We start from the raw sequence: 23248 nt of genomic DNA on the forward strand, positions 1-23248 counted from the left end.
TAATGGGTTTCCATAGTGTAGTGGTTATTCATGTTCGCCTCACAAAACAGCATAAAATACAAATCGATTCTTAAAATCCAGTTTCTAAGGTTCATCTGCAAGAGTAAATATATGAAAACTGCCGCGGGCATGATGGCTAACACCTGTAATCCCAGCATTTTGGGAGGCTGAGGCAGGCGGATCACCTGAGGTCAGGAGTTCGAGACCAGCCAGTTCGAGACCAACATGGAGAAACCCCATCTCTACTAAAAATACAGAATTCGCTGGGTGTAGTGGCACATGCCTGTAATCCCAGCTACTCGGGAGGCTGAGGCAGGAAAATCGCTTGAATTCAGGAAGTGGAGGTTGCAGTGAGTGGAGATCATGCCACTGTACTTCAGCCTAGGCAACAAGAGTGAAACTCCATCTCAAAAAAAAAAAAAAAAGAACACTGCCAAGAAATGAAATGTTTGAAAAACAGAAAAAGCTATGCCATCAGTATAAACTTTAGTATTTAGTATTTAGTCTTTAGTATTGATAGAATAAAAGAGATGGATCAGTGGAAGAGCACAGACAACAGATGTATATTTTGTATATTACCATACACTATGAAGTATTACGGTGGTACTTCCAATCAGTATAAAAGGATGGATTTTCAACTCAATATAATTTTAAAAATACAGATCAAGTTAAATATCTTCTTTATATAATATACAAAAATAAATTTCGGGTATATTAAATACTCAAATGTAAAAATACAAATTAGAAGAAAAGAGAATGTTGATGGAAGGTCTTTTCTAAGCATGATATAAAATTGGAAGCCATCAGAAATTGAAAAGTTTGACTACATTGAAAAAAAATGTCACCATAAACAAGAGTTGAAAGATCAAGAGCATCCTAGGAGGATATATTTGAGGCCTGTGTAATAATCAATAATAATGTCAATATAAAAAACAGACAACTCAATAGAAAAATGAGAAGAAGCATTAACGGCAATTAATGGAAGAAATATAAATAGCTAATTAACATGTAAAAATATACTTCATTAATAAGCAAATAAATGTAACTTAAAAGGCTGGGCACGGTGGCTCACGCCTGTAATCCCAGCACTCTGGGAGGCCGAGGCAGGCGGATCATGAGGTCAAGAGATCGAGACCATTCTGGCCAACATGGTGAAACCCTGTCTCTACTAAAAATACAAAAATTAGCTGGGTGTGGTGGCGCATGCCTGTAGTTTCAGTTACTTGGGAGGCTGAGGCAGGAGAATCACTTGAACCTGGGAGGTGGAAGTTGCAGTGAGCTGAGATCACACCACTGCACTCTAGCCTGGTGACAAAGCGAGACTCCATCTCAAAAAAAATAAATAAAAGAAAGAAATGTAAATTAAAATAAGGTTATGTTTCACCTCATTGACAAACATGATAAAGGTTAATGATATCTAACGTTAGTGATAATATTAAGTTGGTATAACTTGCTGTGAAAATAAATTTATTATATTTGAAATCTATATACCCTTTGACTCAATAATTCCATGTTTAACAATTTATCCTTCAGATTGACTCACGTAAGCAAGTAAACATAACATGTACGGGGACGTATTTTCTGCAAGTACAGCTTATGAGACTGGAAGTTTATCCAGGGAAAGGACTTTGTTCTGTTTACCACTGAATCCTCATGCCTGGAGGAATGTCTAGCACACAGCAGTAGGTGGTTCAATGAATATGCATTGAATGAATGAATGAAAAATGAAAAATCTGGAAACGACCTATCAAAAAGGCTAAATAAATTCAAGTACTTTAAAAACAGCATATTGCTATACAGAGGTTAAAAGAAATAATTAGCTATAAATTTATATTGTCAACTAAAAGAACAAGTTGTTGACGGTTCACGTTCTAGTCTTATTTGCATGTGTAAAAATAATATAAATATAAAACTTATACACATACCATATATAGAATTACATACAATTATATATCAAATTGAATTTTTTTCAAGAAGAGTCTTAAATACAAGAAACAATATGTAGTAGCTGAGATGTGGGTTTTGGGAGAGAGGAGGTCATACATTCTATTTTCTTACACATTCGAACTATTGGGCTCTTTCTCTTTATAATGAGCACATATTATTTCATGTAAATAATACAGCTTACTGGGGGAAGGGAAGACAGAGGCCCTTTAGTAAAATGAAACAGGAAAAAGGTTAATATTAAAAATTCCTGTACTAAGGTGTTACACAATTGCAAAAGTTGATATATGAAGCTGACTGAGGATCCTAGAGCTCATTCTATTTCAAAGGCACTATTTCTGAGTCCTACTCTAGTTCTGTTTTCTGGAAGAGAAAAAAATATTTATTTTAAGATCTTCTCCAAATCCTCACTGCTAGGCTGTCCTACATGAAATGCAGATAGCTCTTAATAATCCTTTCTAATTTGTCTCCTACAAACCCTACTTTCTCATTTCACCTATTTTTTCCTACCCTATTTTGTTGGGGGCACATTACCTTCTTGATTAGTTATGTCCTTAACAGAAGACTCACTTCGTTACCTTTTGTTATCTCACCAATATCTGGCTTCAGTATCACTAGTGGTTAGGTGGCCTTAATAGTGGGGAAAATCAGCTGGAAGCCCCTCTATGTCAGTTAAGATTCTTACTATAGACAACAGGAGACTATCACATCTCTCAGTTTCAAAACTTGTTTCAAGCCATTCTCGGTTGAAATAACCTGTTCTACCTACTTCCCATTCATACATTTAATAACTATATACTGGGTTCCACAGAATTCTGAGCATTCTATGGAACTAACAGTAAGATACAGTACCCAGGGGAAATAATTGTGTTATGTGTTATTATGACGTGCCCTTTAGATGTCTCTGCTAACTCTCAGCTTACAGAATCACAGTTTTATAATATCAACAATAACACAAATATCATACAATGACATATTTCATAATGACATTACGCAAGAGAGTTTTCCCTTTATAATATTAAATTTCTTAAAATTGATAGGAACATTCTAGCACATATTCTTTACCTTGTGTAAGAAGTCTTCTAAATTGCTCAACTGCTTTGTTGACGTCTACTTGGAAAAATTCCCAGAGTTTAAGCTTTGGAAAAATATCCTCCCAAATCATTTTTCGGATGGACTGAAAAATGTCAATAGTTAAAAAACACATATATACATATATTTATTTCAAATCATTTAACCAAATACTGTTTATCATATTAAAATACAGATTGTAAGTAATTTTCAAACATATATTTAATGTGTACTTTAGAAATTTTTTCTGTTTTAGTGTGATACTCCTCTGTACATACTGACATTCATATGGTGATCATTTTCAATCAAAGCAGGTATTCCCTTTTCTTTGTATTTCCCTTCTGCAACATCACAGGAAAAATGCCAAAGTGCTCTGTCTAAAACCCAGGCAGGTTTTAAGTGTGGAGAATTCACAAGATTATAGGCACATTCTGGATGTTCCTGGATCCATTTACTATTAGCAGCTGAAGGAAAAAGGAGACACAAAGGAGTATCTCATAATTAAATTGAAACTGTATCTATGTTAAGTTTAGAGGTGAAATAAAATAGAAACATCTACCACCACTCATTTTTTTCTATATTAGATATCAATATTTTACAATGATACTGTTATAGGAAACATTTTTTCTTTGGTTATGGTATCCTATCATTCGCTTCACCATACTTTTTTTTTTTTTTAAACTTTAATTCTGCTTAGAAAATCCGATGCAACAAAAAGCAACTCTCTCATAGGTAATACTTTTGTATGGCTAATCCTAAAGCATTAATGAAATATGTTGTTTTGATAAGTTGGATAAAAGCGAGGCTGAGAAAGTGCTAAAAGAAATATGCTCAAGGAATATGAATCTAGCTTACAGTTCAGAATCAGAATCAAGAGTTTGGCAAAGTATTCCAAATATTTACAGCATTGAAGATAATTTGTTTTGGCCAGGCATGGTGGCTCAACCCCAGCACTTTGTGGGAGTGGAAGTAGGACAGCCTGCAGGAGTTCAAGACCAGTTTGGGCAACAAAGTGAAACCCTGTATCTACTTATTTAAAAAAAGATAATTTGTTTTAATTTTAAAATAAAAAAAGAAAGTTACATGGAATTTGTTTGATCTTTAAAATGGACTAATTATCCCTGAATTCATATTGAAGAGCATGAGTGATTAATGTACATAAAACAAAAAGTAGTAACAATTACTGAATATTTACCACATACCAGAAATTGTTCTAAGCAGTTAAATACGCCAATTTATTATTCCTCACTTCCTACCACACAAATTAGGATGTACTGTTAAGTTCTCTTAACAAATGAGGAACTGAAGCACGGAGAGTTAAGTAACTCAGCCCAAGTCATACAGTCAGGAATTAACTTGGCCAAGTCCTTTTTCAGAATGTGCAATCTTAACCGCATTGCTCTGCTGCTGAAATGCATGTGTTCATGCTTCATTCACTCAGCTGAGCACTCTTATATAATTTTACAATCATTATTATTTCTAGTTTCAGTCATTTGTTTATTAAATCATTTATTTACTTAGTATTTATTCATACCCATAATAAACACTCAGATGAAGAGAGGCTATGTAAGGAGCAGAGAAGTTGTAATAAAAGTTAAACTGGTAATTCTCAAAACTTGCATCAAGATAGTTCCTCCGAGATTCATCAACACAATCACTGAAATTCAAGGTATTTTTCAAAAACATAAAATGTAGTAATAACTTATATCCAAATAGGATTTTCACTTATAAAGAATAAATACTGGGGCTAGATGCGCTGGCTCACGCCTGTAATCCCAGCACTTTGGGAGGTCGAGGAGGGAGTATCACTTGAGCCCAGGAGCTGGAGACAGCCTGGGCAACATAGTGAGACCTCATCTCTACAAAATCTTTTAAAAATTAGCTTAGCATGGTGGCATGTGCCTAAAGTCCCAGCTACTCAGGAGGTTAAGGTGGGAGGGCTGCTTGAGCCCAATAAGTGGAGGCTGCAGTGAACTGAGATGGTACCACTGCACTACAGCCTGGGTGACATATAGAATGAGACCCTGTCTCAAAAAAAAAGAGAATAAATACCAATGCTGCCCTCATTCATTCATTTAGTTTTGAGACAGGGTCTTTCTCTGTCACCCAGGAGTGCAGGAGTGCAGTGGTGCAACCATAGCTCACTGCAGCCTTGAGCTCAAGTGATCCTCCTGCCTCAGCCTCCCAAGTAGTCAGGACGACAAGTGTATGCCAATACACCCTGCTAATTTAAATTTTTCTTTTTTTTTGAGACAGAGTCTTGCTTTGTCACCCAGGCTGGAGTACAGTGGCACAATCTCGGCTCACTGTAACCTCCACCTCTTTGGTTCAAGTGATTCTTCTGCCTCATCCTCTGGAGTAGCTGGGATTACAGGCACCCAGCACCATGCCCGGCTAATTTTTGTATTTTTAGTAGAGATGGGTTTTCACCATATTGTCCAGGCAGGTCTCGAATTCATGACCTCAGGTGACCCATCCGCCACGGCCTCCCAAAGTGCTGGGATTACTGGTGTGAGCCACTCCATCCATCCCCAATTTTTAAAATAGCAAAATCCTAAAACTGTTTCTTTTCTCAATATTTTGAAACAAAAATCAACTGTAAAATGAAAGAATTCTAAACAACAGGTAGTGAAAATATTTTTTTCTAATTCTACATGAAAGAAGAGTCAAACTCCAAACTATATTTTAACACACATCAACATTAAAAAATAAATGTGGACTTTTGGAGTGATACAGGAAGAAACTCAACAAACACTGTCCCCAGCAAAACAATTTGACTGGTGAAAATATTTTAAAAACAATCATTTAGTCCCTGGAAATTATCCTAGGGCATTCAGCATAAGGAGAAACATTCTTGGCATTTGAACCAAGACCTTTTCCAGGGCAACTGGGTTCCCAGTGTTCTTGGCCTGCTACATCTGGGAAAGGATGTCAGCTCTGCAAGTAGGGGCTGGGTGGAGAAAGGGAGATTTTTCTCCACCTACCTACTTGGAATAGAACTTCTGCAACATGGCCGGGTGCGGTGGCTCACCCCTGTAATCCCAGCACTTTGGGAAGCCAAGGCGGGGTGGATCACCTGAGGTCAGGAGTTTGAGACAAACCTGGCCAATATGACGGGACTCCATCTCTACTAAAAATATAAAAATTAGCCAGGCGTGGTGGCTCATACCTGTAATACCAACTACTCGGGAGGCTGAGGCATGAGAATCACTTGAACCCGGGAGGTGGAGGCTGCAGTGAGCTGAGATTGTACCACTGCACTCCAGCCTGGGTGACAGAAGGAGACTCTGTCTCAAAAAAAAAAAAAAAAAAAAAAGAGAAAAAAAAAAGAACTTCTGCAAGACAGGGCCGGCAGGGAGAATTAGAAACACTCATAGACTGTGCCTCTTAGGGTGAAACTGTAACCCCAGGCTGGAAGTTGGGAGGAGAGAATGTCTCCTCTTGACCACACCTACCAGGAGTGGTGCGCCTGTGATAAAGCTTCCATAACAGAGGCATCTGTGTAAGATAATGGAGCAGGTCTTGGTTCAATCACCAAGGATACTTGTTCTTATTAAGATGTAATAGATTTTTGCCGGGCGCGGTGGCTCAAGCCTGTAATCCCAGCACTTTGGGAGGCCGAGACGGGTGGATCACGAGGTCAGGAGATCGAGACCATCCTGGCTAACACGATGAAACCCCGTCTCTACTAAAAAACACAAAAAACTAGCCGGGCGAGGTGGCAGGCGCCTGTAGTCCCAGCTACTCGGGAGGCTGAGGCAGGAGAATGGTGTGAACCTGGGAGGCGGAGCTTGCAGTGAGCTGAGATCTGGCCACTGCACTCCAGCCTGGGCGACAGAGCAAGACTCCGTCTCAAAAAAAAAAAAAAAAAAAAAAAAAAGATGTAATAGATTTTCGTATGTTTCTCCATATGCTAAATGTCCATAGGACAATTTCCAGGGGATTTAAGTGATTGTCTTCAAATAATTTTCACCAGTTAGGGTTGTTTCACTGCATAAAGTGTGTGAAGCCTTCACATAACCATTCTGGAGGCTGAATTCTGCTAGATAATACTTTTTTTTTTTTAAAAGAAAACTTGTTTCACAGAAAGGATATTATGATTTGCAACACTTTTCAAGTAAGGCTGTGGCAAGGTTTACTTCTTGTACGTTGCATAGAACCTCTCAAATGTCTCAGAAATATAGTTTGTGGCAGAGACTGCTGCTGTACTCAATTTTATTCTCCCATTCTTTCTTTAGTAATAAAATTCCCAAGGTTCAACTTTACACATAGCTGACAAATTCAAGACTACATTGCAGGTCTCCTTTAAGGTAGGTATGGCAAGAGACAAATTCCTGTGACGCAATGTGAACACGGTAATATATATCATATCACACCCGAAAAGACAGGCCTGCCCTTTCCCCATTTCCACTGGGGAGAATGTGGTAGCAGGAGCTGGAATAGCCATATCTAGGAATTTGAAGCAAAGTGTTGGAGACTGCTGAGCAACATGAGAGAAATTAGTTCCCTATCACCACTGAACTACCATTCTAGTCCAGGAATGCCTATTTAATCTTTTAGTAAGAAATAAATACAATTTTAGCTGTTAGTCCCTATATTTTTCTGTTACAGCTGCTTAAGCCATATCCTAACTCATACAATTTGTAACTCATAAAATGCCATTATGTGGTTTGATAAATTTGATTTCAATAATATTACAGATCTCAAAGTGATTATCAAGACTGTCAAATTTTCCTTTAATTTTTTTACATTATTTTGTAAGAGATGGGGTCTCATTATGTTGCTAAGGCTGGTTTCAAACTCCTGGCCTCAAGTGATCCTCGCACTTCAGCCTCTCAAGTAGCTGGGATTACAGGTGCAAGCGACAGCACCTGGCTTAATAATGTCAAATATTCACGTGAAGAATACTGAGTTCTTGGGTATTGCAAAGTTTTCACTGTAGAATTGGAGGCTTGGTTTCTAGGTACATGCAGAAACACCAAATTTTAGAATGTACCTATTTCTTTACCTAACTTTGCCATTATGATTAGAGATTTTTATTTATATTGATGAACCAGATATATAAGCTTTTAAATATCTTCATAGTTCCTATGGTTACTTGGAGAACTGTTTTATGAAACAGCAGATTATATCTTTTAAATGTTTGTACCAACTAGAATTCTTGTTCTTTACATATGCAAAACAGTGTTTTCCAAACTTTTCTACATTGTAGCATACATCCAAGATAACATTTGTAAGGTAAACTGGGTTAAACCCAAAGCTGCTCACGGCCAGGCTTTGTCAGGCTAGGCCAGGCCTTGTCAGGCTAGGCCAGGCCAGGCTCAGCTCCTCTGACAGGTGAGGTGAGGAACCATTTCCTCAAGGATCGCTAGCTGGAAAAATCTGATATATTTTAATAGAATTATATATCACTAAGGAATCTTGGGAACCAAAACAGACTAACTTTAATAAGCTCTTTTAACATGTAGAAGACATAATTTCCAGATACACCTTCTGAGAGTTTACTAATAAGTTTCTCTCCAAATAATAGAAGTCATTTAGTTTTTTAATATATGCTATAGCACTACAGTACTAGAGCTCCTGCTAATATAGGATCCATGTGTTACTTGAGAAAGTATTAACAGAGTAGTCCCCTCTTATCCTTAAAGGATACCTTCCAAGACTCCAAGTCAATGTGTTAAACTATAGATAGTATCAAACCCTACATATATATTTTTTGATATTTTGTTTTTTTGATCTGATAACTGAGCAGGCTATTAAGTGACTCGTGGGCAGGTAGTGTTTACAGCATGGATGCACTGGACAAAGGGATGAGTCACAATCCAGGTGGGAGAGAGCAGGATGGCATGGGAGTTCATCATGTTACTTAAAACAGCATGAAAATTAAAACTTACGAATTGCTTATTTCTGGAATTATTCAATATTTTTGAAATGTGACTGACTGCAGGTAACTGAAACCTCAGAAAGCAAAACTGTGAATAAGGGGGGACTACTGTACTCTAAGTTGAAATATGTGATCATTATGTTCCTTCTATGATCACTCTCCTGTATTTATAAACATCAGACGCAAGATACTTATATATTGACTTTATCCTCAATTAAGAATGTTTTCTTTGAAAGGAAAAATACTAATTTTTTAAATGGAAGGACACCTAATCATCATTTGTGTTTTTAAAATTTATGTTAGCCCCTTTCCTTTCCCTTTCTTTCCTCCCTTCCCTTCTCCTGTTTGTGTGTGTATGTGTGTGTGTATAAATTCTCATCAAAATTAATAAAGGCAGTCAATGAAGCTCATACCAGTATGATTGTAGACAACATCAGTAATACAAATAATATTCCATTCCTTTTTTAATTTTTCCACTAGCTGTCCAACATCATTCCAGGTATACTTTCTATTAGGTCTTGAAAAGTCAGGATTTAATTCTAACTGATTGGCAAGGGAGTAGGATGACCTAGATAGTCCAAGAGTCTGCAATGGGGTAAAATGAATCATGTTGTAGCCTGCAAAACAAATAAAAACCACTGTAAAAACAAACAAACAAAACCAGCCTAAAATGAAGAAAATATAAATTTAAACTTTCTTAATTATAAATAGCAAGGCAAGCATGCTACTAAAAAAGAAGTCAAACACTTGGGTTCCAATACCAAGAGTTTAACAGACTTTAAGCAAGTTTATTTAAATCTTTCAAGATATCAGTGTCCTTATATACAAGACAGAGATAATGAGGTAATATTTGAAAAAATTCACACATACTGCCTATTAGAAAATGTATATACTTACGTGTAGTAAATCTATCCTCTACGAGTATATCAACATATGTCTTTCAGCTACTTTTAATGTTCCATAGTACTTGTATTGTTTTAGTTATGTCAGTGAACTTCTCATTCCTTTCTTCATATATTATTCAATTTAAAAGCAGAAAATTAAAATTGAGATCAGGTGCAGTGGCTTGCACCTGTAATTCCAGCACTTTGGGAGGCCAAGGCAAGAGGACTGCTTGAGCCCAGGAATTCAAGACCAGCCTGGGCAACACAGTGCGACTTTTGTCTCTACAAAAAATAGATCAGGCCACTGCACTCCAGTCTGGGTGACAGAGTGAGACCTTGTCTTAAAATATATATATATGGCTGGGCACGGTGGTTCATGCCTGTAATCCCAGCACCTTGGGAAGCTGAGGTGGGCATATCACTTGAGGTCAGAAGTTTGAGACCAGCCTGGGCAACATGGTGAAACCCCATCTCTACTAAAAATACAAAAATTAGCCAGGCGTGGTGGTGCATGCCTGTAATCCCAGCTACTAGGGAGGCTGCAACACAGGAATTACTTGAACCCAGGAGGCTGCAGTGAGCTGAGATTGCACCACTGCACTCCAGCCTGGGTGACAGAGTCAGACCCTGTCTCAAAAAAAAAAAAAAAAAACAAAGAAAAGAAAAAATTAATCTTGCCCTTTGCTTAAGAGCAAAATACAACTTAAGTTTCATTTTGCTCTTGATATGGATGATAGCATACGTCTTCTACATAAAAGATGGTTAAGCAATGCTTGTTGAATTAAAATGATATATAATGATAACACATTTTCCTTCACTTTTCAATAGCTTACTTCTGATTTTTATATGGTAAAGTCCTAGAAATGATAATTATTTCATTATGGAGTTCTTTCATTTCTTAAGATGAACCACAAAATTTGCCATTTTTATAGGTTAAAAATGGTTAAGTATCAAAAATTTAATATGGGCTGGGTGCAGTGGTTCATGTCTATAATCCCAGCACTTTGGGAGGCCAAGGCAGGTGGATCACGAGGTCAGAAGTTTGAGATCAGCCTGGCCAACATGGTGAAACCCCGTCTCTACTAAAAATACAAAAATGAGCTGGGCTTGGCGGTGGGCACCTGTAATCCCAGCTACTCAGGAGGCTGAGGCGGGAGAATCATTTGAACCCAGGAGGTGGAGGTTGCAGTGAGCCAAGATCACGCCATTGCACTCCAGCCTAGGTGACAGGGCAAGACTCCATCTCAAAAAAAAAAAAATTTTTTTTTAAATATGGTTCTATCTACTTATATTACCAAATATAATAAGAAACAAAATTAAACGTAGAGGCAAAAAGATATGGTTTGGATTTGTGTCCCTGCCCAAATCTCACTTCAAATTGTAATCCCCAGTGTTGCAGGAAGGGCCTGGTGAGAGAAAGCTGGTGGATTTCCCCCTTGTTCTCATTGATAGTGAGTGAGTTTTCACAAGATCTGGTTGTTTAAAAGCATGTAGGAGGCCGGGCGCGGTGGCTCAAGCCTGTAATCCCAGCACGTTGGGAGGCCGAGACGGGCGGATCACAAGGTCAGGAGATCGAGACCATCCTGGCTAACACGGTGAAACCCCGTCTCTACTACAAAATACAAAAAAACTAGCCGGGCGAGGTGGCGGGCGCCTGTAATCCCAGCTACTCGGGAGGCTGAGGCAGGAGAAGGGCGTGAACCCGGGAGGCGGAGCTTGCAGTGAGCTGAGATCCGGCCACTGCACTCCAGCCTGGGCGACAGAGCGAGACTCCGTCTCAAAAAAAAAAAAAAAAAAAAAAAAAAAAAAGCATGTAGGACCTCCTGTTTTGTTCTCTTCCTCCTTCTCCAGCCATGTAAGACGTGCCTGCTTCCCCTCTGCCTTCTGCCATGACTGTAAGTTTCTTGAGGCCTTTCCAGCCATGCTTCCTGTACAGCCTGCAGAACTGTGAGTCAAACCTCTTTTCTTTATCAATTACCCAGTCTCAGGTAGTTCTTTATAGCAATGAGAGAATGAACTAATACACAAAACTTTTGAAATCTGTATCACAGAGGATAATTACATTTATTTTTTTAAATAAGAAAAAGCAAGCTGACATTACCTGATTCTTTTGCAACCCTAAGTCTGCTTTCCCATTCATCAAAAGGTCCCAAACACTTAGCTAAAAATGTCTGAAGAGTAACACAGTCCAAGGGTAGCACATGATTATCAGCACCAACACGTAAAATGGGGTCCACAACTATGTAACCTCCACCACTTTTCTCATTTCTAAGGGAAAAAACAAAACAAAAACTTTTCAGTCATTGATAGAAAAATAATCCTCATATAATATAGTCTGACTCTAACTAAAAGGTTAATTGTCCCAAATAAAATATATTTATTTCTAAGCACATAAAATCATTTTAAAAGTTGCAACAAAACTTAATGGAAAAGCTACTTTTACCCTTTCACAATCTACATAATTACATGTATAATACACAAAATATCCAATAATGTTGGTTTCATGAAAAATAAGTATACTAAAACCTATCAGTAATAACAACGGCATGCAAATAAACAGCAACCTATAATCAGATTGCATGAAATGACTACAGTTTTTAAGATGTTACTTAAAATACATTTACATGATACTTTAGCTCTGCAATGGGCCATACAATTACCTCCTAGAAATCAAAGAATATTCCATTTGCATCTCAAAGGAAGCATTGTAAAAATTGCACTGCCATGGTTCATACAGTAACATTTACAAGTTAGGTAACTTCAAATTACAGAATAAATTAACTTTTTTTTTCTCACAAACAAAACACCTGACTTACCCTTGAAGGAAATAATACTGAAATGAACCAGATTGTTGCAGATTAAGTTTACAGTATTTATCAGAATCATCTTCTCTTTCTGTTGGATTTTCCCAATCCAGAGAACGGAATTTTTGTCTATTAAATGTTTCTCCAGGAAATGGGTAATTTGTAAACACGGTAACTGCTTTTCCCTGTAAAGTTGGGCCTAATCGGAACTGTAGTTCAAACCCTAAATAAAAAGCACATTTTAATAAACTCATTGTAGGACTTAAATTACCATGATTGAAAAAATACATGTTTTATTTAAAAAAACCTTGATTTTTCAATTATGTTTAACATAACTCCACAAACCTAATGCTGTTTTGGCACTACTTTGTATTCCAATTTAGCTGAATTTCATATTTTAGCAAGTATAGTAAACATCATAGAGCTGTCTGCTCTGTAATGTCTCTTTCTCCTTCCCCTGGAAATTCAATCCCATTCACATAGCAACTCTGGGATGTGCAAATTTTTATACAACCCCATTTACCATGATCCCCCATCCTCAACCCTGAATTAAGTACCCAATGGTGGGCATCTGAGGAGAGGCCTTCTCTAGTATTTTTCTAACTGCAACAGAGAAAGCTTGTTTCTCTATGGTGTCAGAAAGTATGTGATAGTATGTAAAACTTGGGAGCTGCCACGGGACAATTATCTCACTATACTGAGAAAGCTAGTCTTCACTGACAGAAGTCAACCTCTATAGAGGCAGAATTCAGGATTCTAACAGGAGTTCTGAAGGCAACTGAACCTGATTGATGTCTGCTCAAGTCCAGTGATGTGCTAATAAAGATTTAGCAACTGACTAGGGTGGTGGGAACCTCTGACTTGGAGTGTTTGCTGACTTTCTGGTGGAAATAATCCTGACGTGGACAATCTTAAGCTACCAACACGACAACATTGAACGTGGAAGTGGGAAGGGATGTGCACAATCAGCTCTTGTGAGCCATCATAAGCACCTCCAACACACTACTGCCTATATCCCTATGCTTCATGGTTTAGTTCTTAAAGCTGTTCTTGTAATCCTGAGAGCCAATGCATTTACTTCTACTTTTGCCCAAGTTAGGTTATTTTTTAAAAAACATACCTTAGACTTCTGCATTGTGCTGCAAGTATTTTGCCATAAGAGAAAACAAATAAGCACATTACAGTTAAAACTGTACTGTGAAAGAAACGTTTTGGTTGGTTTAAAGCAGACTTTAAACTTCCTTTACAATTATTAGAATATGAAAATACTATGGTCAAGTCTATTAGAAATATAATACATATCAATGTTAAACATGAATATAACTTTCAATTAGTAATGGGCAATAATAACTGATGAGGCAGGGAAGTTTAGTTCCACTGAGTAAAATCTTTAATATCTAAGGAATTTCTTTGAGAGGAAAAAAACTTTTATATATTTAATATATATTATTTATAATTTATAATCCTTGATTTATTAAACATCCAACAAAGTAATAAAAGAGGATATACTAACAGGAATATTTTCTGTGAAGAAAATACTTCAGTAAGAGACACTAAGAGAATGCTGTATAATGAAACTAAGAATTTCTTCTCTAAGCAACTACATGTACTTTTTCTATAATATAATTTGGCATTAATATATTAAGAATGTTTATATTTTTTGATCTAGGAATTTTATATAGATTTTTTGAGAAAAGTATCAGTGATATAAACAGCGATTATGTATAAAGATATTTATCACAGCCTCATTTATTGAAATTAAATAAACTGACAACAACCTAAATATCTAATGATTCGCAATGATTAAATAAATTATGGTAAATCTACAAGTTGGCATAGTATAAAGCCATTACAAATCATGTTATCAAAAGATATTTGGCCAGATACAATAGCTCACGCCTGTAATCCCAACACTCTGGGAGGCCAAGGCAGGAGGATCACCTGAGGTCAGAAGTTTGAGACCAGCCTGACCAACATGGCAAAACCCTGTCTCTACTAACAATGCAAAAATAGCTGGGTGTGGTGGTGTCCACCTGTAATCCCAGCTACTTAGGAGGCTGAGGCAGGAGAATTGCTTCAACCCAGGAGGCAGAGGTTGCAGTGAGCCAAGATCGCGCGACTGCACTCCAGCATGGGTGACACAGTAAGACTCCATTAAAAAAAGCAATAATAATAACTACTTTTAATTTATTTTATTTTGTTACATTTTACATATTTATGTAGAGCTTTTAAAATATCTTCTGGAAAAAAGCATGGCTGAAACGTGGCAGTAGGCAGGGAGGTAGAGTACGTATACCATACTACTACTACAAATAGGGGAAAAAGGCAGGTTACAACATTGTTTAGATAGTATAATCCTAATTTTTTAAAAACAAAACACAGAAAAAATGCTTTTTATACATTTTCATAATTTTATAATTGGGGAAATCATTCTAAAATTAGAGTTACAATTATGAAGGGATAGACTAAGAAATAATTACACAAAGAATTAAAACATGAACTAAAATATTTAGTGACTGAGAAGCATAAACATTTACATCTCACAAGAATGACTAAATTTATCATTAGGAGAAATAGTGTCATTTTGAACAAGTACAAATAGCAGAGATTAGCTGTCTGGGTATATGTGTACAACCTGTCCCCATTAAGTTTATACAAATATTGTTTTTACAATTACACAAGGATTCAGAGAATTTGCAGTGCAAAGGTTAAAACTCATCTAAAATCTCCAAAATAGTATTTGGATCAGTGCTCTACCTTCAAGAAAAAACCCCAATAATTCCCAAACTAAGTCCTTTATTTCTATAATATATATGTTCTAATAGATTATGTAAATTACCAAACACAGAAGTTAACTTAATGAGATAAGATATAAATGAAATAAATAATATACTTTATTTAGTTCTCACTAAAAATTAATACTGATAATATCTCTCAGTGAAAACAATGTAACTAAATAAATTTCATTACTTTAAAAAGTTTTGATTTTAATATTTTATAATAAAGTGATTCAAAGATTTCAAGTTCTGTTTATTTTGGGTAAAATCATACAATGATGGAAGAAGCATTTCTAAAAATATATATTCAAAATGCTTTCGCTATAGCAAGGGCTGGCAAAGTATATCCAGCCCAATCCCCATTTCTGTAAATGAAGTTTTACTGGAACACAGCTACATCCATTCATGTATGTTTGCCTATGGCTGCTTTCCTGCTACAATAGGAGTCGAGTCGCTGCAATAGGGAATGCATTGCCTGAAGAGCTACAAAGATTTGCGATCTGAACTTTTACAGGAAAATATGTGCCAAACTCTGCTCCGCCGCATCAATTTCCTTCAAAAAAGCACTTAACTTTCTCACTCATGTTTACATCAAAGAGTTAAGTTTTTATTTTTTCTGAAAATATTTTCTAAGTATCATACTATCTAAGACTACTTGCTATTCCTGAAAAGGACAAATCTCAAACACTTTCTAACTCATCTTTTAAGTTTGATCACTTCTGTGAGGTAAAAGAACTATTCTTGGTTACTCTACTTCTCCTTATGAAGTAATATAGAGACTCCGTTATTTAAGATAATATAACCTGTAAAGCTACTTAACCTAGCTTAAGTAAAAGTGCAATTCATGGCAACATACTGCAAACAAATGAGGGTGTGATTGTCAACCCCTTCCAGACCTATAACCTCTACGTTATCTTCTGAGTATGCCTTTTTTGTTTATAACTTACCTGACATACAAACTGAGAGTGTAATTCATATATTAACATAATTCAATGTTGTTAACACAGACTGAAAAACTAAAATAGGTAGAAAGAAAATAAAAGAAAGGGAAGAAGGAAGGAAGGAAGGAAGGAAGGGAGGGAGGGAGGGAGGGAGGGAGGGAGGGAGGGAGGGATAAATGTTACATTTTCCTTCTGTAGCCCAATAGATACATCAGCACATACCCCGAGGGATACACAGCCACTCTGTAGACCTCTAATGCAAATCACTGAAACTAAAATTTTTATATACAGTAAATGAAACATCAGAGGACCTAGAGTAGGTCAGATTCCATGACTAAGTTTGTTAAAATTAGCTGAGGTCATAGCAGTACATGGTGTGGCTATCTTATTCCTCATACTAACGCTAGGATACTTTACTTGTATTAGCCATATCTCTCTTGTAGGCAACTAGCATGATGAGGGATTAAACTATTATTGTAAATAAATATGTTCTATCTTTTCCCCTCCACTCAATTTATAGAAACTCAATCTAATCAAAGAACCTTTATGTATAAATGTTTTCTTTAAAAAATAGTAAAAATTATAAATTTCATCAACCTATTTAAAAGATGGAAGAATTTCAGATTTGGGAAGTACTTATTTTGTTCACTCTTTTTTTTTTTTTTTTTTTTTGAGACTGAGTCTCGCTCTGTTGCCCAGGCTAGAGTACAGTGGCATGATCTTGGCTCTCTGCAACCTCTGCCTCCTGGGTTCAAGTGATTCTCCTGCCTCAGCCTCCTGAATAGCTAGGACTACAGGCGCATGTCACCACACCCGGCTAATTTTTGTATTTTTGGTAGAGATGGGGTTTCACCATGTTGCCCAGGCTGGTCTTGAACTCCTGATCTCAGGTGAACCACCCACCTCGGCCTCCCAAAGTGCGGTATTACAGGAGTAAGCCACCGTGTCGGGTCTGATTTTATTCATTATTCTACCACTAAATGAGATAGGAAATAAAAGAAAAAGCTATGATTTTGTCTAGGAAAGATCATTATTTAGTCTTGTACTTGCTGAATTGGAAGAATCTATAGAAATATCAGTCTTAAAAATGAGGAGGAATTCTTTCTTGTAGAAAAGAGAGGAGGAAAGAAATACGAGGGCTTTGGTGACCAATTAAATATGAAAGAACCAAAAATTGCCAGTTTTTCTTCACATTTGATTGGTTACCAAGTCCTCTGAACTTTAAAATAACTCATACTTTGTCCTCTCTTTTTCTTTTCTTTTTTTTTGAGTCGGAGTCTCGCTCTGTTGCCCAGGCTGGAGTGCAGTGGCATGATCTCGGCTTACTGCAACCTCTGCCTCCTGGATTCCAGCGATTCTCCTGCCTCAGCCTCCTGAGTAGCTGGGATTATAGGCACCCACCACCATGCCCGGCTAAGTTTTGTATTTTTAGGAGAGACAGAGTTTCACCATGTTGGCCAGGCAGGTCTCAAACTCCTGAACTCAGGTGATCCGCCTGCCTTGGCCTCCTAAAGTGCCAAGATTACAGGTGTGAGTTACTGCGCCTGGCCTTGTCCTCTCTTTTTCAACTCAGACTGTTAAACCCTTTTCTTTAACCAGATGTGTTTTTAAAATAGCCTTCTCAATGCTTCTTGTCTCCAATGTCCCTTCTCTTCAACTCATCTTTCACATTTCAAATTATCTTCTAAAATAATATGATCACACCATTACTGCAAAAATAGGTGACATATTCTCATTTATAACATTTGGACATATTTACTGGTTTTAACCAGAGTTATAAAGTCAACCACATCATTCTTTTTTCATAAATTCTTCACATTTCCCTCTTCAAATAAGTTAGCTGAATTTATAATTTTTGCTAGTTTTAACTAGAGTCTTAGTAATAAATCAACAAGTATTTAACTGTTGTACACTGCACTAGATTTGTAAGGTTGTCCTTATCCTCACAGAATTTTTATTTTATTTTATTTTTTTTGCTTTATATATTTTTTAAGACAGAGTTTTGCTCTTGTTGCCCAGGCTGGAGTGCAATGGCGTGATCTCGGCTCACTGCAACCTCTGCATCCCAGGTTCAAGCGATTCTCCTGCCTCAGCCTTCCAAGTAGATGGGATTACAGGCATGTGCTACCACACCTGGCTAATTTTTGTATTTTTAGTAGAGACGGGGCTTCACCATGTTGACCAGGTTGGATGGTCTCGAAATCCTGACCTCAGGTGACCCACCTGCCTTGGCCTCCCAAAGTGCTGGGATTATAGGTGTGAGCCACCGCACCAAGGCCTTTTATTTTTGTTTTTTAAAGACAGGGTCTCACTCTGTCACCCAGGCTGGAGGGCAATGTTGGGATCATAGCTCACTACAGCCTTTAACTCCTGGGCTCAAGAGATCCTTCTGCCTCACCCTCCTAAGTTGCTGGGGACCACAGCCAAGCACCATCATGCCCAGCTAATTTTGTTTCTTTTTTTGTAGAGATAAAGTCTTACTATGTTGTCCAAGCTGACCATGAACTCCTGGCCTCAAGTGATCCTCCAGCCTCAGCCTCCCAAAGCACTGAGATTACAAGTGTGAGTCACCTGTCCTCATCAATTCTCACAGATTTTAAACCCTAGTCTGACACTGTAAGACTAACAAGCTTTTAGACACTGCTTCATTATTCAGCACTTAATAGTTCTGTGCTCATTGTGTAGTTGGAAGTCAAAGGAAGCAGACAGTGAAAAATTAGGGAAAGACTTCACAAAGGAGGTAGAATTCTAGCTGAAAGTTGAAACTCAGGCAACACATAGACTGATGTCAAATGGGATTTAACAGATATAAAGGAATCTGATGGGAGCAGCGGTATAAGGACACGCATCAGAAAAGCTGCTGAGAAGGGAATTGATAGGGATGACTTGGGCAACTGTAAAGATCTATAACATTAATGATGGAGAATAATGAGATACAATCTTGGTTAAGGAAGGTGTAGTCTCATTACAGAATGTCTTGGAAGTCAGACAGAAGTATTTAAATTTGATTTTATACATACCACTTAATAAAAAGGGAAGAGACTGCATAAGATTATTCTGGCATCTATATTCAGCCATATAGAATAGACAGGCAATCAGGGATATTTGGAAAGAAATTGCAAGCTTAAAAAGAGACTGCAGGAAAAAAGAAGAAATCGTCAAAGAAGAATATAAGGTTTCTACCCTGGGAACTATAAAAATGGAGATGCCACGAAATAAACAGGGAAGCTGAGAAATAAAGAAGGATTGAGAATGGGGAGGGGATATTTTTGGACATGCCAGATTTAAGCATATCCAAGTTGAGCTATCCTAATGCTATTCTATTGCATAATATCAGGTTGAAGCCAAGGTCCAGGGTGGGAATACATGGAGTGATTCATATAAATGCCTTATATTTATTTAGGGCTTTGTCACTAGAAATTCATGTATTATTAATTTTGAGTCTCAAAACCTAGAAAGGTAGAACAGACATTACCACTTTCATTTCACTAATAAATTAATGCTCAGAATTGGGGCCACGTCCGGTGGCTTATGCTGGTAATCCCAGTACTTTGAGAGGCCAAGGAGGGAGGGTTGCTTGAGACCAGGAGTTCAAAATCAACCTGGGCAACACAGTGAGACCCAGTCTACAAAAAAAAAAAAAAAAAAAAAAAAAAAAAAAAAAAAATTAGCTGGGCATAGTGGTGCATGCCTGTCGTACCAGATACTTGGGAGGCTGAGGCAGGAGAATTGCCTGAGCCTAGGAAGTCGAGGCCACAGTGAGCCGTGATCATGCCACAGCACTCAGCTTGGGCAAGAGAGTAAGACCCTGTTTCAGAAAAAGAGAAAAGAAAAAAAAAGAAATGAACGCTCCGAATTAATGTAACTTGCCCCAAGTCAGCTTGTTAGCCGCAGAGCCAGGAGAATTCTGGCTCTCTACCCTTGTCATCAAACACTGAAAGCTTCCAAGAAGAAGCAAGCTCAAGGCCTTTCCTCCAAAAGGAGTCGTCAGCAGAGAGGCAACAGTTGAGGCCATGAGACTGTGTAACTAATTCTTTGAAGGAGAACAGAAAAAGAAAGAATTCCTAGCAGATACCCATAATTAATTAAAAAGTGAAAGGAAGAGAGCCCAGTAAGAGACACCAAGTTGACAAGAATACGCAACAGGGTAGGGGGAAAAAAAAAAAATCAAAACCAGAAAAGTGCAGAGTCAGGAAAGCCAAAAATGGAGTAGGTACTCAGTGATTTTAAATGCCAAAGTTGGAAAAAGACACGGATTTGGCATGAAGATAACACATTGTATGTGTGACATTTTTTTTCCCAAAAATTTAACTCTTAAAACATTAGGGAAACTAAAAAATTCCTTCGAAGGGTTTATGACTATCAACATCCATTTGGTACATTAATAAGGGTGATTGCATTTTTCATATATTACACTTCTTCAATGTTGAAAAATTACAAAGGTGAAGAAAATAAAACATCTATTAACTAGTCTTGTAGAAAAGTAATTTGATCTTTTAAATACAGATCAACTATATTTCAACATAACCAGATGAGCTATTGCACTTTTTATTTGGTAAGAAAATATTTTCAGTTTTTACCTTCTCCACATTTGAGAGGTTTTTGATATACATAAGCAATAGTTTACTATACTTTTTGCTGTAATCTATTTTGTCAATTCAAAGGCTCAACAAAGGAAAAGAGGCAGAGCTATATAAAGGCTAAACTACACACATACCCAAAGCAAAATTACATACGAAGTAATTTATCAAGTTTTAATAGTAAATGTTATTAGAAATGATATGGTCAATCTTCTGATCACATATTTAACTTCAATCTTAAGTGGGAATTAGTATGCAGAGAAAAGTGAGCTATTTTATCCTTATCCTAACATGAGGGATATAAAATAGTTTTAATTTAAATCAACATTCATTAGTGATACATGAAGAACACAGCACCATCTTTGTACAAAGCAAGTTTTAGATCTTGGAAATAATATTTATCTTAAACCTTTAAAAAAATTAACAGGACTGCCAATGAATTAAAAGTTTAAAAGATGCAAATGAGCAAGTCAAACAACTTGCTACTGACCTTGTTCAAGTCTGAAGAGGGTCTTTTCCAGCTTCTCCATTTCGTTCAGAAGTAAAATTCGAATCTGTTTACTGTGCCCCATTTTGGCTTCTGGAGGATTTGAAATCTTTCAGAAGAATTAAAAGAACTCCACAGTCGAATGAGTTACCCCTATGAAACAAAAAGGAATTAAAATATCGAACATAACTATTGCCTAAACTCTCCAGAGCTGACAGCGGCACTTACATGTTCGAAGTGTGTTTTATGCCTAGCAAAGCAACGAAAGAGAACGAATCTTATAACTAATAAGATTCGAGAAGGCAAATTAATACTTGTTTCCTGCCTTTGAGCACAACGAATAAAACCGAAATAAAAATGCTGTATTATAGATTCTTACAATTAAAAAAATTAAAAACCTAGAGCATTCTCAGAGAAAAGCAACACATTCAGGAAAGCCTGAAGTCAGGGGGACATTCCCAACCCCAAGCCACAGGGCTCTGGAGACTCCAAATGGCACTTCAGCTTACAAGAGATTAGTCTGCTCAAAGATAACAGGTGGGCGATCTCCCCATTCCCAAATTCGGGTCGTCAGCCACCAATGGGGAGATGAGAACAGAGGGAAGCAGTTGTTGCCTCTGGAATAGTTGCCGTAGACAGAAGATGTACAGAGCGAGCTATAGATAGAAAGAATGCGCTTCCCCGCGAGGCCAGCGGCATTCCTAGCACTTACGCCGAGAGAGTTATACGTGCGACTTCTGGGGCACTGCAGGACCCGCGACTCTGGTGCTACGGTCGGGGGAGGGGACCAGGAGAAACAGAAGGGGAAAGGCTGGCTGCCCAGCCGCGCACAGAAGCCGCAGCCCAAGGAGGGCCGGGCACCTTGAAGGGCAAAGGGAGGGGCGGCGGGCGGCTGGGGCAGGGCCGAGGAGGCTGGGTGAGGAGCAAGTGGCGTCTCAGCGACTCCGCCTCGCGCGGGGTCCGGGGCACACCTGGGACCCCACCGGGCCGTGCGCACACTCGCTCCAGGTGGGAGCGGACCAGTCCGCTGGCCCATTTCCGGGAGGCTCGACCCGCTCGCCCCGACCGCTAGTCTCGCGAGAGCGTGGTCACCGCACCGTCTCAGTCGGCTCCGGGCCCAGAGACCTGGAACCCGCTGCGGCCGAGGCCGGGAGCCGCGTTTTCTCCTGCCACGGGGAGGGTGCGGCGACCAAGGCGCGGCCTTCCTTTAACAACCTGCGAGCTCACAGTTGCACATGAAAATCCCGCGGTACCAGGCTGCGAGCTAGGTGGAGCTGCACAGTAGGATTTTTTGGTGGGAAGGGCTGAATGGTGAGGGGCAAACGACTGGCTTCTGGTGACTTTTGTACCACCGCGTGATATATTTCTTTGTTTTGATAATTTTTACTTGGCCTAAGTTCTCAGAGCCCTGATTTCTAAGTGTCTAAAATAAGAGTCCCGGCCGGGCACGGTGGCTCACGCCTGTAATCCCAGCACTTTTGGAGGCCAACGCGGGTTGATTACGAGGTCAGGAGTTCAAGACCAGCCTGGCCACGTTGGTGAAACCCTGTCTCTACTAAAAATACAAAAAAAAAAAAAAAAAAAAAAAAATTAGCCGGGCACGGTGGCGGGTGCCTGTGGTCCCAGCTACTCGGGAGGCTGAGGCAGGAGAATTGCTCGAACCCAGGAGGCGGAAGTTGCAGTGAGCCGAGACCGCGCCACTGCACTCCAGCCTGGCAACAGAGCTAGACTCTGTCTCAATAAAATAAAATAAAATAAAATAAAAAATAAAATAAGAGTCCTGGCTACAGCCTTGACATTCCATCCAACACATGTCCATCATTTCTAGTGCTAACAGACAGGACACATATTCCTGAATGCGGATACAGTAGGTAAG

General features: G+C 38.3%; 1 protein-coding gene across 2 annotated transcripts in view; it reads right to left on the bottom strand.

Annotated features, from left to right (window-relative positions):
* The window catches only part of AGL (amylo-alpha-1,6-glucosidase and 4-alpha-glucanotransferase), a 72851-nt gene extending 50403 nt beyond the window's left edge, over positions 1-22448 (bottom strand). Inside the window, exons 1-7 of one of the 2 annotated variants that reach the window (XM_005542615.4) lie at positions 22085-22448; positions 21376-21525; positions 12600-12810; positions 11885-12051; positions 9313-9516; positions 3298-3479; positions 3010-3121 (exon numbers count right to left, since the gene is read on the bottom strand). In XM_005542615.4, coding sequence (XP_005542672.3) covers positions 3010-3121; positions 3298-3479; positions 9313-9516; positions 11885-12051; positions 12600-12810; positions 21376-21457 — 958 coding nt within the window. In that variant the 5' untranslated portion in view covers positions 21458-21525; positions 22085-22448. The remainder of the gene's footprint in view (positions 1-3009; positions 3122-3297; positions 3480-9312; positions 9517-11884; positions 12052-12599; positions 12811-21375; positions 21526-22084) is intronic. The other variant, XM_074000855.1, reaches the window with a different exon arrangement.
* Positions 22449-23248: the final 800 nt, after the last annotated feature.

This window comes from Macaca fascicularis, chromosome 1 (genome assembly GCF_037993035.2).
Source record: "Macaca fascicularis isolate 582-1 chromosome 1, T2T-MFA8v1.1".
NCBI classification, from domain to species: Eukaryota; Metazoa; Chordata; class Mammalia; order Primates; family Cercopithecidae; genus Macaca; species Macaca fascicularis.